The sequence below is a fragment of the Falco biarmicus genome, chromosome 4, assembly GCF_023638135.1.
Source record: "Falco biarmicus isolate bFalBia1 chromosome 4, bFalBia1.pri, whole genome shotgun sequence".
In the NCBI taxonomy this organism is placed as follows: domain Eukaryota; kingdom Metazoa; phylum Chordata; class Aves; order Falconiformes; family Falconidae; genus Falco; species Falco biarmicus.
The window spans coordinates 36,096,246-36,112,571 of NC_079291.1; the positions used below are offsets into that span (position 1 = coordinate 36,096,246).

Consider the following 16,326-nt stretch of genomic DNA (forward strand, 5'->3'; position numbering starts at 1 on the left):
TTTTTCCCCTTCTCCTTTCCTTGGGACATGATCAAGTATAGCCAGATGAACATTCATTAGACAAAAAAGCCTCAACCAACAACAGGAAAAATCAGATTATGAGAGGAGCTAGCAGGGATTTTTGGCAATGCTTTCTAATGCTTAAAACTTTGAAAACCTTTAGTTATTTCAACAGAGGATTTCCATGACAAGAACTTTTCTCAGAATAGTGTTTTTGGTTTGATATCTTTGTTTGTTTGGTTTAACTTTCAGAAAATAGTTCAGCTCTTCCCAAAAATGAGGCTACAGAAGAAGCTATTTTGCAATTAAAAAAAAAATATCTGGCAACACTATCTTCAGAAGATCATGGGTCTCTGTGCCTTGCAGGAAGGGCATGCAGCTCAGCAAGCAGCTGGCTATTGTGCTAGAAATATGCTGTTTCTGTAAAATTCTGCCCATCTTAAATGTATCCCAGAAAAATCTCAGGTTTGCATAAATGTAATACCCACTTTTTTCCAGTTTAACAGCTCCAGAATTAGAAAACCCTGTTTGCAATGAGATCATGCTCTGGCTCAAGACAGACCAGACTATGCCTGCTCTCTGGGCCAGGGCCATACCCCAGAGTATAGTTTCCCATGTGATTAACTGTGAAGCCTTAGCACTGCTCTAAAGTGTATTTTCATGCATATGTGCATGTATGCACACACATGAATCTACAGCCAATAAACCAGAGCTCCTTGCTGATGCTGGGTAACCCAGAAGTCCAAAGTGTGAAATTCAGACACATTTAAGAGTAGCATGAAAGTGGTTCATCCTTTCTTGCTCCACACTTTCGAAGTAACATCGGTGGAATGTCCTTAATGCAAGTACAAAAATGACAATGGTATAAAATCTTGTAAATGGTGAGTAAAAGGAAAACAAAACCATGACAAAATACAGATGTAAGTACACTTCCTTGATACACATAGTTCTGTTTAAGTGCTCTGCCAATTAGCAATTTGAGGTCACCTTTATTCATCTCAAATATATATAAAAATCTGGTTTCTGACAGGTTAGATTGCTACATTGAATGAAAATATGTCTATCGCACATCATTATTCTGATCTTAATTGGGCTGATAATCATCTTGGTAGAATCACAGATCTTATTCACTTTTGTTTATTCTGCTTCTGGGGAAAAAAAAATGAGCTGAAGTGAATTAATTAAATTAGTAAGGAAAGTTCTGTGTAGAACTGACAGATACACTAGTATGATACACTATTAAGTACAAATTGAAATTCTGAATATGAACAGCTGCAGGCAGTTCTAACACGGCTCTCAGCATTTGATGAACTCAAGCTTTCTTGCACTGGAGCTCAGACATTCAAGCACTATTCTCCACTAAAGCAGAAATAAAGCAAAAGAAAAAAAAAAGAAAAAAAGAGTTTGTTTCAGATGATCTATGCATTATTCTACAGTATCTCAAAGATGACACAACAGTTTACTGATGAACTTCCTAGGAACAAAAAGATGTCCTTTAGGCAAAGAACAGGGCCACTGACTTACTGTCACTTTCTTTCTTATGTACTAGCAAGAACTGAACTTCTCCATTTCTTTTTTCTGTTCTGCTTCTAGACTCAAACTATTAATAACGCAGTAGCCACGTGCCACGCTTTTGCTTCAGTGTAGTCCTGCTCAGGCATTTTACCATCTGATATCCAGATCCAGATTAGCAGTACTCCTTGGATCTTCAAGATACAGGAAAAGAACCAAGAAAAAACAAAAGGGAAGAGATACTCTTTACAGGCACAGAAGTTGTTAGAAATACATCGTGAACAGCAGCAAGCACCCTTGGGCAGCGTAGAAGCCTCATTAAGTTCAGTAATTTACATAACCTGGATTTAAAAGAATCTATGCTGCAATCAGCTTTATCTCCTTGAGTCCCTATTTCAGCCAAGATCAGAAGACATGCAAGTTCAAAAAACCCACACATTTAGAAGACTTTTTTTTTTTTTTTGGTGAAAGATAGTGTAAGAAAAAAAGCAGTAAGAAAAGTGCTCTGGCTCCCAGTTTTTATCAAGCCTTTAAGCTTCAGTTATTTGAATATTTTATGAAATGAATTGCTCAGTTTGAGCTACTGTGATGTTCAGAAATGGATACAGATGAGAAACCTGTATGGACTACCTGATGGGCTACCTCATGCAGATGAGACTATCTGAAGGGCTTTGGTTAAGAGTGATTACATCAATCTTCTATTTATTTGGGAATGCATTTTGCAATAAAATGCAGGTATTATAAAAAAGGAGTCATATTAAAGATTACCCTCTTCAGATCATGCAGTTTTTCAGAGGTGCTCATGTGGCTGGTATCCTGCTGCAACCACACCAGCTCTGGAGACCTCAAGGCTGCCAACCAGACAACCTGCCACAGTAGCATGGCCAGGCTGTCACCAGCAGCTGGAGATCAAGGGTACAGGAACAGTGAGAAGCTGTTTTGAGGAAAGCTAGTTAGAAGTAGCTGCTTGACTTCATATTGCCCAACTGTACTCCTCTGGTCCGGTTAGACTTTCACAGATTTCAAACCCACCAAGCAGCACAACTGGCTATGGATGCAACATTCCAGCAGTGCTTAATGATACTTTTTTAAATGGCCTGTGGAAAGCTGCACCTATAAGTCTCTGCTCTGGCTCAGGGCAAGAATTGGCCTATCTTATGTGCACTGTACAAACTTAAGTACCAAATGTGAGAGTAAGACAACTCAGTATGTCTGTTCTTGAAGAAGCACAAACTCAGGATTCCCTTACATTACGCCAGTGGGAAAGCCACCCGGGTCTTGAATGACCTCATTTTCATCCTTGTCCCAGCTGATAAGTGGATGACCCTGCTTTTCAAAACTGCTGTTCTGATTATCAGCTGCAGCTTCTCTGCAGCAAACAGGAAGAGACAGTGAAACTAACTTTTCTGACATTAATTCTCAGGTATGCTGCTGCTCAGGGTGGAGAATGAATCAGTGACAAGTAAGCTGATGAAACAGGAAAGCACTCTCTTCCCACTAAATAATCATCATTGTCCTTAGGCTTTTCTATAAATAATAGGAGGCAGCGGGGGAAGAAAAGTAAAGTTTACTGACTACTGCCTAGATAAAGGAGCTTTACACTGATCTGGTATCACTATGGATGTGTCACCCTACAGGTTTGTTTACAAGCCCAGGGAAATGTATCCCATTCACTGCCTCAGCTGAGAGCTGCTTTCTCCACTCTAATTGTAAGCATGAAAGCAAAGCGAAGTATTATATCTGAATGCATGTGAAAGACCTGACAGAGACTTATGTTCAGAACCAGGTACATCAAAGGTCAGATCCCTGCTGACAAAACATTTTGCATTTATTTCTCAAATTTACAAAGTGCTACTGATTCACTTAGAGGAATCTGTGAATAAAAAAATGGAGCAGTCTGGGAATCTTCAGGAGAAACAAAACTAGTTTCTCCTGTATCTTTTTGCACAATAGAAATGCATACAAATCAAAACCTGCAAGGTTGCTTCCAAGTATGACCAGGAAGATGACTTCCTAAATGTTGTAAAAAAAAATAATCATAAAGAACAAAGTAAAAAGGGGAAGGAACAGTGAACAGGCAAACAGATACGGGTAGCATTTTCATTATTTTTAAAATTAGAACTATTACTACAATGCTCTTCTCATTTAACTGAATATCTGAAAGACCTTCACGAACTAAACATTGCAACAGCTTATCACTGAAGCAAGAAAGCTGTGGAAGCTGCAGAAACAGCATCAGGAGGCATCCTGACTCTTGAGACTCTAGATCTTCTAAGACTTTATTTTTCAAAAGCATGAACGTTTTAAAAGCTCTGTGTATATGAGCGTGTGTGAACATGTGTACCTATCTGTTTAAATTACTGTGGTGTCTACATATGTAGTTAAGGGAACATCTCTGATTTATAGTGGCAGAACATCTTAAGGATGTATCACATTCACCGAGTTGGTTTGCAGGTGCACTCAATACATGCTTGGTGAATGCTAAATAAGCCCAGTCAGGAAAGCCAACAAAGGGCTCCAGACTTATTTTAAAAGTTGTTTAGGAGATGATGGTTGACTCCCATATTACTGTTCACTTTGTGCATCACTGATGCATCATCTGTAACAATGCATAGTTCAGATACAAAACTTAGATTATCTCTTTGAACTTGTTTAGGATCACCACAGTACAGAGATACCTTTAAAGAAACCATCCAGGTTGCGAATGCAATTTGAATCCATGACCCAAGACAAGCAGCTAGCCCTCTCACTATACTGCATGAAGTAAAGCTGCACCTGTGCAAAATGTCCTGCAGCAGCCAGCTTTCTCCTTCCATTACCAAGTTTCACTTTTACATCTGAAGAGTGGGACACTGTACTGTATAACTAGTCACTGGCATTAACAGTGAAGGAAAAGTTCACTAATACAGATGCAAATCAGTTCCAGATTTCATCATGTTAACAACATTTTCACATTTGCTTTGCAGGAACATCCACTTTAGGATTTCACTAGCACAAATGTATGAAGCTTCACTGCTTTGCTGCAGTAGAACAGAGTAACAGAAAGCCAAAAAACCCCAATGGAACAAAATCCCATCTTCTTTTACCCACAGATTTTTTTAAACCCCTGGGAATAAAAGGCTATTATGAGGGCAAGGTAATATTCTCTGAAGTCTTTAAAAATACTAGTTTTATCCTCAGTTGGACTATAACTAAGCTACGGTTGCAACAGACATACTGAACTCCATGCTTTCAGTAAGCTTTTGGTGTATTACACAAAGAAGAAGATTTTTACAAAGATTTCCCCTGCTGAACTCCAAAGTTGCAAATACCAAGTAGAAGGATAAATGGATGCAAGGGAACAGAGCCTACATTCCACATTCTGCAGCAGATTTACAGGCATTTTAATTCAGAAAGTGGGGGGGGGGGGGGGGGTGGCTGCGGCAGAACCCCAACAATCCAATTGCTTTTCTGTGCAAAATTCCCTTCTTGTATCTCTGTTTTGTGTAGAGAAATTCCTGACTTCATCATCATTATTTGAATTTAATCCCCTCCACCACCTTCCAGAATTTTAAGCATATCCATGTTCCAAGGGAAAACTGCTGGACCAGCCTGTCACCTCCCTCTAGCTTTGCAAACTGCTTTGATGCAGAATGTCTGTGAAACTACTACAGGAAGAAGTTGGTAACTGCCACTTTTATTGAGGAAGGGAAAAAAACACCCTAAAACAGATTCAGAAAGTGCAGGATCCTGAATGACAGCAAGTGATAAAAGGGGAACACGGACACAAGCAGATGAGAAAAAAGCAAAATGAGTAATTGCCTGGAATGGGCATACTTAAGAAGCATGACACATGCTACAGTTTTAGGACTTACAGCAGTATTGATCATTATTTCTGAAAAGTCACAGTCAGTGAGGAGCACCTTGTTAAGCTGGAAAAAAAGCAAGTAAATTATAAAGCAGAATTAGACCGATCCTAATCATTACAACTAAATGCTTAGTATGACTGCACTGGGATATCTGGCTAAGAAAAAGCACAGCCACTAATAGGAAGATTCTAGAATTAAAATTCTGTTATTGGTTGTGGCACCGAGGTTCTGTGTTTGTAAATGTACCATCTACTATTAAACAAGGCCTATGTTTTAATATATAATATTCTAACATGAAAAAAAAAAAAAGTATTTTCTCCCCTCAACCAAGCTGAGAGGTAGAGAGCAGTTTCTTCCTCAGGCGTTACTGAAGCACAACTAGACAGTAAATCTGCACAGAAATGTTTTTTCTACTCTTATACAGATTGGAGTTTAGGTCTAAACACATGACAATTTGGGTTGTAGACTAAACCAAACTTTCTGAAAATTACCTTGTAAGAGCAGGAGTAGCCATGCCAGCTTGCACTCCAATGGCCATAGGGATACCTCCACAGCGAATATTTCCCAGCTCTTCTGCCACGGCAATGTTATAGGAGAAGTCCAAGCCCATGCCGCCATATTCTGAGGAAAAAACAAATCTGTGACACTGGCATTCTAGACTGGCATAAGCAACCAACAAACAAAAAAAAGATATCACTACTGCAAGGACTTGCCAACTGCCATTTCATTGCTAATTTTTAAAGATTTGACAATGACCAGCTTTCTTTTCAGAAAGGCGATGACCTGCTGTTGTTTACAAAACCTGAATGTAAAATTGCAGCTGCTCCGGTTACCCACACGTGCACACCATGTGAACACCCTGCATAGCACCATTACTTCTACTGGAAACAGCGGGGCGAAGTGATGTGCTGCTGAAAACAACATTGGAAGGGAAAACTATTCTGACAGCAAGGTCACGCGAGCAAATCACCACAAGGTAAGAAGCGCTTTCATTTCTCCGTGGTAACGCCTGACGCCTGCTCTCACCCCCAAAGTGCTCAAGTGGAGCTCGTCTCTCACATGCAGCAGTCAACTCAGCACAGAGCAAGACCACGTGCAGGTTGTGTCCCTATGTTGAGTTACTGCCATGGCTCAAAACCTGCATCAGACACAAGTACAATACTCAACACCTGCATTTCATATCCTGGCACCTGGCCGGTGCCGTCATTAAAGCATTTTTCATCAGCAGGAGGCTGACAACCCAGGGAGCTGGCTGGGCACCAGCACGGGCTGTTCCTCCTCCCCACATTCCGATCTGCAAACTCAATTAAAGAGGATATTATTCTTCACCTCCTTTCCATGCCCAGGGCTGATAAACCCACCACAGAGCACAACACAGAAAAGTGCTACATTGCTGTGATGGATGAGCTAATTTCTAGCTGTACTAAATAGTTTATAGTCAAAAGGAAATATGGTGAGAAAGGGAAGGTTACTGCTTGACGTCATTAGTTGACTGAGAAGCTTTGATTAGATAACGTTTTCCTCCTCTTTTTTTTTTTCCACTCATTTGAAGACCAACTAAGAAAATGTCAAATAAATAGATATAATCCCCCACCCTTCACACACACAATAAGGGGCAGACAACTCTCTTCCATTTTGACTTGCTGACATCAAACACTATCTTAGCTCACCCCTTTACTGATGTGCTTCGCAGTTTTCAAAAAACTATTAGTAATTAAAAATCAAAACACTACAGTGCATACAAACACAGGGCTTTGTGTGCTATCATCTGTTTCCTAAACCCACCAACACTATCTTTGTGCATCCTTTTTCTGCTGAAAGAAGGGAAAACACAAAAGGAAAAGGTTAAGTGTGAAGTTCAGTTTTCAAATAACATTTCTCCTTAGGTCATCGTGAATAGCCTGCATTATCAGAACTAAAAACACAGATACACTTCCAAACTTTTTACCTGAAAACAAAGAATGTGTCTTAAAAATGTACATAACATTAAAATTCTTACTGGGTGCTTAAGCAGTACAATGAAACAACAGTAATATGGAAATGTGTTTAGCGTAATACAGTCTAATTCTCTTGCCTTTACAAAGCTCCCATCACTAAATAAATGTTCTGAGTAACAGTAAGGCATATATGCACATGTAAAGGCAAGGCTATTTCAAGATGTGTGGTATGAGAGAATTTTTGCTAATTTATAAGATTCTATAACACAGTTGTAATAGATAACCTGAGTTTTGGCACTGCACAAATGCTTTCCATTTGATTTTGGTTTTTTTTAATCAGTCAATCATTTTATTGCTAAACTACAGTACTGATTTTGCCTTTCGTTTTGTCTGTCAAGCAGTTATATTCCTGACTTTCACTTAATTTCACGAATCAAAACCATAATTTCTTGATTTACCCAAAGCAGCTTCACAGGAGCAGTGCTATGCACAAAACTGACCCAAAGAAGGATTGTTTTATGCAAGTGTATGGCTTACATATATATTCTTTGTTCATAATAAAATTCATTATATATTACAATATAACAGACCCGCCTTGCTCTCATCTGAGATAAGTTACTAAGTGGTACATTTCAAAAACAAAATGCTGCAAAAGGCCAGCTGTCAAAGCGATGACAGCAAAGGAAATTCCTACCAAACGGAGGAAGTGATCAGAACAAACTCTCAGGAGCTGAGAAGGTGGAGGGGGGGAAGCTCTGCCAGATGAAGAGATGATGCATCCTTTGAAGATTTTTTTATAAAATGATTGATAATGCAAGAGATAACCACAGATACAGACCAGGCAGGAAAGGCAGAAGCAAATGGTAAAAACCATTAACCAGACAACACCTAAATTTTTCAATAGTTCTGTTCTAGGAGCCAAGGAGAAAGATTTTCATGAAAAATGTGAGTGGTTTGATGGAAAATTATAGGGAACACCTTTTCTAAACCCAAAGCACTTGATCACAACAGATTCACTTGCCAGTGCAGCCTGTGCAGCTTACAACCCCAACTAATAAGGGCAACTTCGGGCATGGTTAAAGACAGTGTCCCATCTCTTCGGAGAACTCGATCTCTGCACCAAGACATGCTGCCCAGGGTGTCACACACAGCAGCAGCAGACAGCGCTGGCTCCAGGCGCTGGTGAAACTTTCTGTTTTCCCCAGCACATGGTGGCAGCCTGGCTTCCACAGCCCAGCTGCTAGCATCCAGCTAGGTGTTATGGGGCTGGTCCAAGCACATCACCCTGAGTGCCATGGGTCTCAACGCTTAAACTGAGACAAAACCACCAGGTTATTCTTATCTCACCTGCTGCATCAAGTACAGTGAATGTACGTTTTAATTTTTATTTGGAAATAAGGCTTACTCTATTCAGAATAATTGTTATTTGCAATAAGGGAATAAGCTGGTGGTAGGAGGGTCATGGTCACCAGTTCATCAACAAACACCACTTCCTGGAAGATGCAATGCTAATAGGTCAATTTACTTTTCTATTAAGAAAATCAAACACCATGCATAATATAATTTTTGGTGGAAAATCTGTAATGAAAGGAACCAAATCAATTTCAGATTAGATTGCATTTTTTTAAAGAAAGAATAAGAAGCTATATGTAAATATTCACATGTAAAATACATCTAGGGTCAATATTTCATTTAACTTTAAAATGAGATGAGTGACCTTTAGAGAATCATTTCACTACGTTTCCATTTTTAACTTGCAAGAAATATTAAAAGAACAAAGAAAAGCAATACTAGGCAGGAGGTCTAATGAACTAATGCTTTTATAATTCAAAACAGGTAGAAAAAGGCAACTCTGCTATATTTAAATTGTTACTGTTTTGATGACAATAGCACAACTTCCAGCTGTTCAACAGTTTAGTTTGGTATCTTATCCATTGTTCCATTTCAGGTTCTTTTACAAAGAAATTAAATTATAAAGCCCAAAGCAAGAGCACATGAACATGCAAATGAACAGATTCTGCACTGCAGACCATGGGCAGGACCCACACGGGAGCAGGGGAGAAGTGTGATGTGACTCAGGAATGAAGGACTGAGGCTGAGCTTGGGAAAACAAGGGAGAGGATGGGGGAAATATGTTGTTTTAATTTGCCAATTTTCATTTGGACACAAATCCATTTTTACTTGGCAGCAAATTAAACGAATTTTCCCCAAGCCAGTGATGGTAACTGGTGAGCAGTCTCCCTGACTTTATCTTGCCAGCTGACCCTTGACACCCTATTTTCTCCCCTGTCCTGTTGAGGAGGGGGAGCGATTGAGCGGCTGGGTGGGAGTCTGGCTGCTGGCTAAGGTGAATCCACCACACCATGGTCAGTGTATTAACCTATTTTCCTTTTAAATTGGCTCTGTGCTTTTCTACTAATCACCACCACCACGTTATTTTAACACCCACCCCCCCACCCCCCAAAAAAATAAAAAAGCTCCTCATTTTGTATAGACCACCTTATTTCTACAAGTTTGTGACACTGCCAGCAGAGTGGGAGCCCAAGAGAAAACAGCAAGTTTTAAAAAGCATAATTTTTAAAAATACAGATGTACATTCCACGACACCTGATAATTTAGGTTATCAGGACTTTCGTATATTTATATAGGCAGACAGAAAAGGTGATGCCCAAAACCACAAACACAAGAGCAAGACTATCTGATCTTCAGCTGCAACATGTTAAAACAGAAACGCTGCTGAGATCAGTTGGGAAAGCAAAGACTATCTATGAAAAATGGACTTTAAAGGCAAAGGAGAAGCTGCTGTCTTTCATATAATTATTCCATTTTTGTGAAGACCAACACATTTCTTGTCACTTGTTCAGCCACAAGCTCTCTGTTCAAATATGACTCTGCTCAACAAGATAGGCTTGAAGTCTCTCATCCAAATTTTGTAATTTATAGAGTGTCTCTATTTGGAATTTGCTTCTGAACCCCGTCTAGTAGCCGTCAGCGGGAATGACAACATCTGTGGTGAAAAGGGTCTGTAAGTGAGTTGAAGCAAGGTGAAACAGGGATCTTTAGAGGGTTTTAAGAATGTGAGTGAGCCTAGAAAAAGGAATGGTGAAAACACACCACAGCTGTATTGGTAACTCAATCTTAAAGGCTTATTTAATTTATCTTGTTGATTTACATAGCTTCTGAAGTTTACATACAGTTTATCTACACCAAAGGAAGTCACACAGTATTATTTCTACTATTGGTATCTAACTCAGTGCAAGAAAAAACAAATGTGTGCTCTTATTTCTAGTGACTAGAAAGACAAATAAAACATGAATCAATTCCCATTTTGAAGACAGGTCTGGGAAACTCCTACATCTGACACTAGGATGACAGTTAATTGCTAGTTTTCATCATAGCCTACAATTTTAAATCAAAAGAAGCAAAATTTAAGTGTTCAAACTTTCCTCACCTGTCATAAATATAGTTAAGAATTTAAACTCTGGAGGACTACAGAGCCTTGAAGTTGCATAATTACAAATGTCATCAGGTAGGACAGTACAGAAATTGTACTGTAATCCCTTTCCTCTTCTTTGCATAAAAGGAATTTAAAGAATTACCAAAGGTGTACTCTCCATGTTGTGCAATTTCCCTCAAATCCATTCTGAAAAGTTGAGGTGTTCAAGCCCAGAAAACAACTCTGCCTTCTTGGTTATTTGTTTTTTGTTGGGTGCAGTGGAAAAAAACTCTCATTCTGTGTAACAGGAACACTGTGAGTCCACTTCAGTCTTGTTGAGATGAATGCAGAGATACTTTTTGGCTGTTTCCCCAGCAGCAATTCAAGCACACATACAGAAAAAAGAAAGAAATAAAACCCTTGTACCAGCTTCAAAGCTCCCCTTAACAGATTACATTAGTCAGACGGATCAAACGCCCTCAGTCTGACTGAAAGTTTGTCCCAAACCAGGAAAAATCAGAGTGCTTTTATAATTTTGTTTGTCTGATCCTAGAAAGATCACAACCACGTACAGTACTTTATCTCTTACAGACACTCACTAGTTAATCCAAAAACTCCAAGGCAGATAAAGACCTCTTCTGCTAACCAAAGTTTTACTTGTAATATCACTCTTGTGATCCAATATTCTTTGGAAAAGGAAAAACACGTCTTGGCTGTTCTTTCCTTTTCAGACATACACAGCAGCACAAGCATAGTCCCTGAGCAATTAACAGTACGAGCTGTATGTTCCTGCAGTACTCGTTGCTACAGAAGTCATCACGGTTGCCTCTTCAGAAACTTTAAACATACTGAGATGAGTAAAGTGATAGGATCTCTCTAGCACTGTTTTAGATTAAAACAGAGCTACTCTGTTTACAGGAGAAACTTCCCCCACATTGTAAGGATAAAACCCCCCAATCTATAAAAGCAACACCAAATGCCAAGTTGGAGCTTGGTGCAGCACGGACACATTTAAAGAGGTTTCAAAGCTGTCTAATACGCTGCTTTAGAAAGCCAGAGCAGTACATCCTAAGCTACCAGTTGACAACAGCTGCACTTGTTTCCCTCTGACTTCAAAAATCTCCCTCAATAATTTGTAAGGTTTCTTTATTTTCTGAATACTTATGTAGTGTCACCAACTGCCATCTAAGTCACCAATCACATCTGCATAAATCTTCAAACTCAGATGAATATCAGACCTCTTCAAAAAAGCAAGCACACAACCCCTCACAAATCATATAGAACAATGTTATGGGGAAAGAAAAGCTAAGCTGCACAGTACAACAGAATAAAATGTCCATGTGGCAACACAAGAAACATTAACAGTGTACAAAGACACAGTAGCAAAAAAAAACCAAAACAAACAACCCAAGATTTCACGCAGTCCCAAGCACCAGCTATCGCGTCAGCTCCAATGCAAAAGAAAAACTGGTTCCTCAGTCATCTTCTGCCTGCTTTTAAAAGAGATTGTTTTTGCTCGTCAGCTCTGACCCAACATCAATTCCACAGAAACCTAGTTAAACCATCCTACTTTTTCCTTTAAGGTTGAGAAGTACAGATCTCAATTATTGCACTTTGAAAATGTCAGTAAAACTAAATGCCACAGCATGAAGAAAACAAGAAAAAAAGACATGGAAAAATGAAGTCAAGAAGTATATAAGCTGAATATCACACACCTCCTGAGCTTCAGTGGCAAAGCCATGCTACTTCTCATGGGGTTTCTCCTTGGGCAAGCTCATAAACAAAACATAGCCTATGTTTCAAGAACACCACCTCTGCAACCTCCCTGCTGCTTGAAATCAGTCAACCAGCAACAACTGCCAGCCTCCTTATGTACACTGAACATATACATTCCTACAACCTGTTGCATGCTCATAGAATCATAGAATGGTTTGGGTTGGAAGGGACCTTAAAGATCATCCCTGGTTTAAACTTTGCTTGTGAATACTCAGTTTAATTCTCTGAGTCAGGTTTATCCAGCAGGGAATACTGCTTCTCTCCAGCTTGAAGATTGCCACCCTTGTGAGGAACAGGCCAACATTGCATCAACATCCTTTACAGAGCACGTGCCCGCTGCAGTCCTACTGACACCACCATGAGTCAGCCCTCAGAGGCATCCAATCTGCCTTCAGGCTTGATGAGGCATCTGTCGGCCCCATGTAATATGTGCTTTTCCTCCCAAGCAAATGACTGCACAGCTGCTTTTTTAAGCATGTTCATTGATTTTGAACAGGTATTAAACCAATTAATCTCACACCTGTACAAAAAATAAGCAGATACATCATCTTTATGTGCTGCTGGTGCTACTCAGGACTTCTCTCACATGAACTACCACAACCTACTACAAAAAGTTCATGTTACTCCGCATCACAGCAAGTTTTCTTCCAACAGGATCTGAAGTATGAATACACAAATAAATATTATAAGGATTCTACATTAATTTACAGACATTCAATATCCCATAGACAAGCAGGGAAAGAAAATGGAAATAGACTTATCAATAGGTAACAGACAGCCTAAAGAACATTTCCAGTTTAAGCACAACAGAGAGAAAAGATGAGTAACAGGACTGAATATAAGTACATACATTTTAAAGGATTCTTTAGAAACTGGATGAAAAGGGGTCAAGACCTGAGATCAGAAGAAACTGTGCTCAGTTTTACAGCAAACTTTATGAGCAAAAAGCAGACTAATTCCTTTCATTTCTTAAAGGCATCAGTATTCAAAAGATCCAGAGCTCATTCTGGCTCTTTGGAATTCCACATAAATAAATAAATAAACTGAAAAGCAACACTATGTGATTCAGGGATTAAACAGATTTATTATATTTGCTACTTATTAAAATTTCTATGCTCAAAATTAATACTACCACCTGAAAGCTGTGTTTTAACTTTCTTCCCCACAAGATCTTTTATTCCAGGCCAAGCTGAAACTAGCTTGTAGGAAACCTGCATTTGTCTGACACGGAAAACTTTAGCCACTTAGCTCAAGATGTCACACACTCCAAGACATGAATTTTACTAGCTCACAACTTCAAAAACTTGCAATCTCCAAATGGAGTTATAAACTGAGAATTAAAAATGTGGGCATCAGGGGAAGAAACTTGACAAATGCTGGTTTTGAATAAATTCCAGAAAAAAAGGACTTCAGAATGTGTGCAGTAAATAATTAAATGAATCCTGGATATGCTCTGGAGCTAGCCTGGCTAGCACAAGGGGTTTAGTTCAGTAGCAGCAAACTCAGAACAGAAGCACACCACAGGAGGTTCCACAGGAGTTTCTGATCAGCACTTACTTACAGGACTAAATGATTTTCCAGAGGCTGACTCCTTAAGTCCTTGAGAAGCTGGGCCAGATACTGAAAAAAAAAAATGCCATGCCATCCCAGAATACCTGCCACATCACACATCAACATATTCTTAGGACAGTCACAGGGAACAAATCATCAAAGAGACATCCATCAATTAATGCCACAGCCAGAAGCACACCACTCTGCCATTAGTTAATTTCCTTGTTTGTTAAGTATTAACAGGCAAAATTCTCTTCAGCTGGCAACGTGGGCATCCCCAGGCTGCTGCAGCCACCAGCACTGGCAGGGCTGGAGCTGCCACTTCCAGCTCCTCATCCCCAGCGAGCCCCAAGCCCTCACCCCGCGGGCCAGGCTGTTGTGCTGCTGGAGCATCTCCAGGTGTTTCAGTTCCCAATTACAGCAGAGACCAAAGAACAGCATCTTCTGTATTTTGTGGTTGATGGTGAAATCTGATTGGTTCTGAAACTGCTTTGAGTTTTTGCAAAGCAATAAAAAGGAGCATCCCTGTTTCTGAGCAATTGAGTGTGGTTAGCTGCTTAAGACAAAACCCAAATGTTCAGTTTTCCAGGAAAGGTCATGGGTTTGATCTCAGAGTGGGGAAAAAAAGTCAAATTAAAGTTTTTATAACATTGTATTCTTTTGTCAGTCCTTTATATTCCAAAAAACATATAAAGGAAATTTCACAATAAAAACCCCTTCTGGGATGAAAATGGAAAATTTTTTGCAGTGTCAAAACCAGGGGTCCTCAGACTTTTTAACCAGGGGGCCGGTGCGTGGATGCAGTGGCAGGCAGTCATCTGCGGCTGCTTGGTTTCCCCCCCCAGCCCTGGCGGGGGGGCGGGGGGGGTCTGTAAATACCGGGGGCCGGATTAAGGACCCTGGGGGGCCGTATCTGGCCCGCGGGCTGTAGTTTGAGGACCCCTGGTCAAAACAATGCATTTCCCCTTCTTTTTCTCCGACCAAATAGATATTTTAATAAAATGGACATGTTCCCATGTTTGCTCTATTCTTGATAAGTTTAATGGAAAAAACATTTCATTGACAACTTTTATTTGGTTTAAGGAGTGTGGATAAACACTTCAAGCACTGTTCTAGAGCTGAAAATACCTGGCTCAGTTCTCATTTTTGCCTATGTTTCTGTGTGCATCCTTGCCCTTAAGATTTGTCAGCCATACTGTATCATAAAACAGATTATCCCTCTCTGTTTGCAAAGGCATTAACACATTAGGATTCTAATATGAACTGCAGTCTCCAATGTGAAATACATTACATGCTATTTTTACTTACATTGCAATTGCAGGGTGTGTCTCATATGTGGTAATGGCCACAAATGAAAGGATTTTCAGTATAGTGCAAAGCATGTTAGAAGTCAAATTCCCCATTCAAGACTGCTTTCTTCAAAAGAACCTTCTAATCAAAATACTGTATTATTTCCATGAGCATTTCACCATCCCCTGTGTATGCTTCAAGAAGTAATTATTGATCAGGATTATCTGTTTCTTCTTATTGATTTGGTTCCGAAATCAGTAACCAATCAGCACTCAAAACCGTGAAAAGCAAGTTATTCCAAGGGGGAATGACAGCATCTGGCTGCAGAGCAGGTAAAATTGTAATATAGTTTACTATAGAAACCCAAATCTAACTGCTGAATACACAATTATGTGACTGAGACAGTGAGGTCTGTAACATACACAGACAATAAGCCAGGGCAAAAGGGAACAATGACATGGTTAAAGGTATCTGTAGAAGAGTGAGTTAAGAAAAAAAACCACACACACACAGAGAAAACACCTTCTACCTTCCCCCACTCCCAATCCTACCTGAATTACAACTAACGACCCTAAATGTTTATAAGCCCAGCAGCATAACAACCCTTTTACTATACAGTTTAACTGTAATTTTTGCAACAGAAATAGAAAATAAATTTAGCCATAGCAAATTCAAGTCTACCGTAAAAGTGCATTTGCCCTACTGACTGAATAAACGCTTGCAGGTAGTCAGACCTCTTCCAATCATGAATACTATCTCAGCTATTTACGGACACCAGAGTAGGGACATTCATGCATTCAGCTACCATTCAGGAGCTCCAAGAGCTTCAGACGTTGGCTATTCATCTCCATCATTTGCTTTTTTATAAGTAGCTATACAGCAAATTTTATCTCAACTCTTGTTCTTGAAGTATCACATTAGAGTTACACAGCGATTATTCTTCAGGGAAAGAATGAGTATGTAGTCACATAGTAAA

General features: G+C 39.6%; 1 protein-coding gene across 1 annotated transcript in view; it reads right to left on the minus strand.

Annotated features, from left to right (window-relative positions):
* Positions 1–16,326, minus strand: part of LOC130147254 (probable acyl-CoA dehydrogenase 6) — a 90,108-nt gene that overhangs the window by 28,568 nt on the left and 45,214 nt on the right. Inside the window, exon 3 of the mRNA XM_056334129.1 lies at positions 5,852–5,981. Coding sequence (XP_056190104.1) covers positions 5,852–5,981 — 130 coding nt within the window. The remainder of the gene's footprint in view (positions 1–5,851; positions 5,982–16,326) is intronic.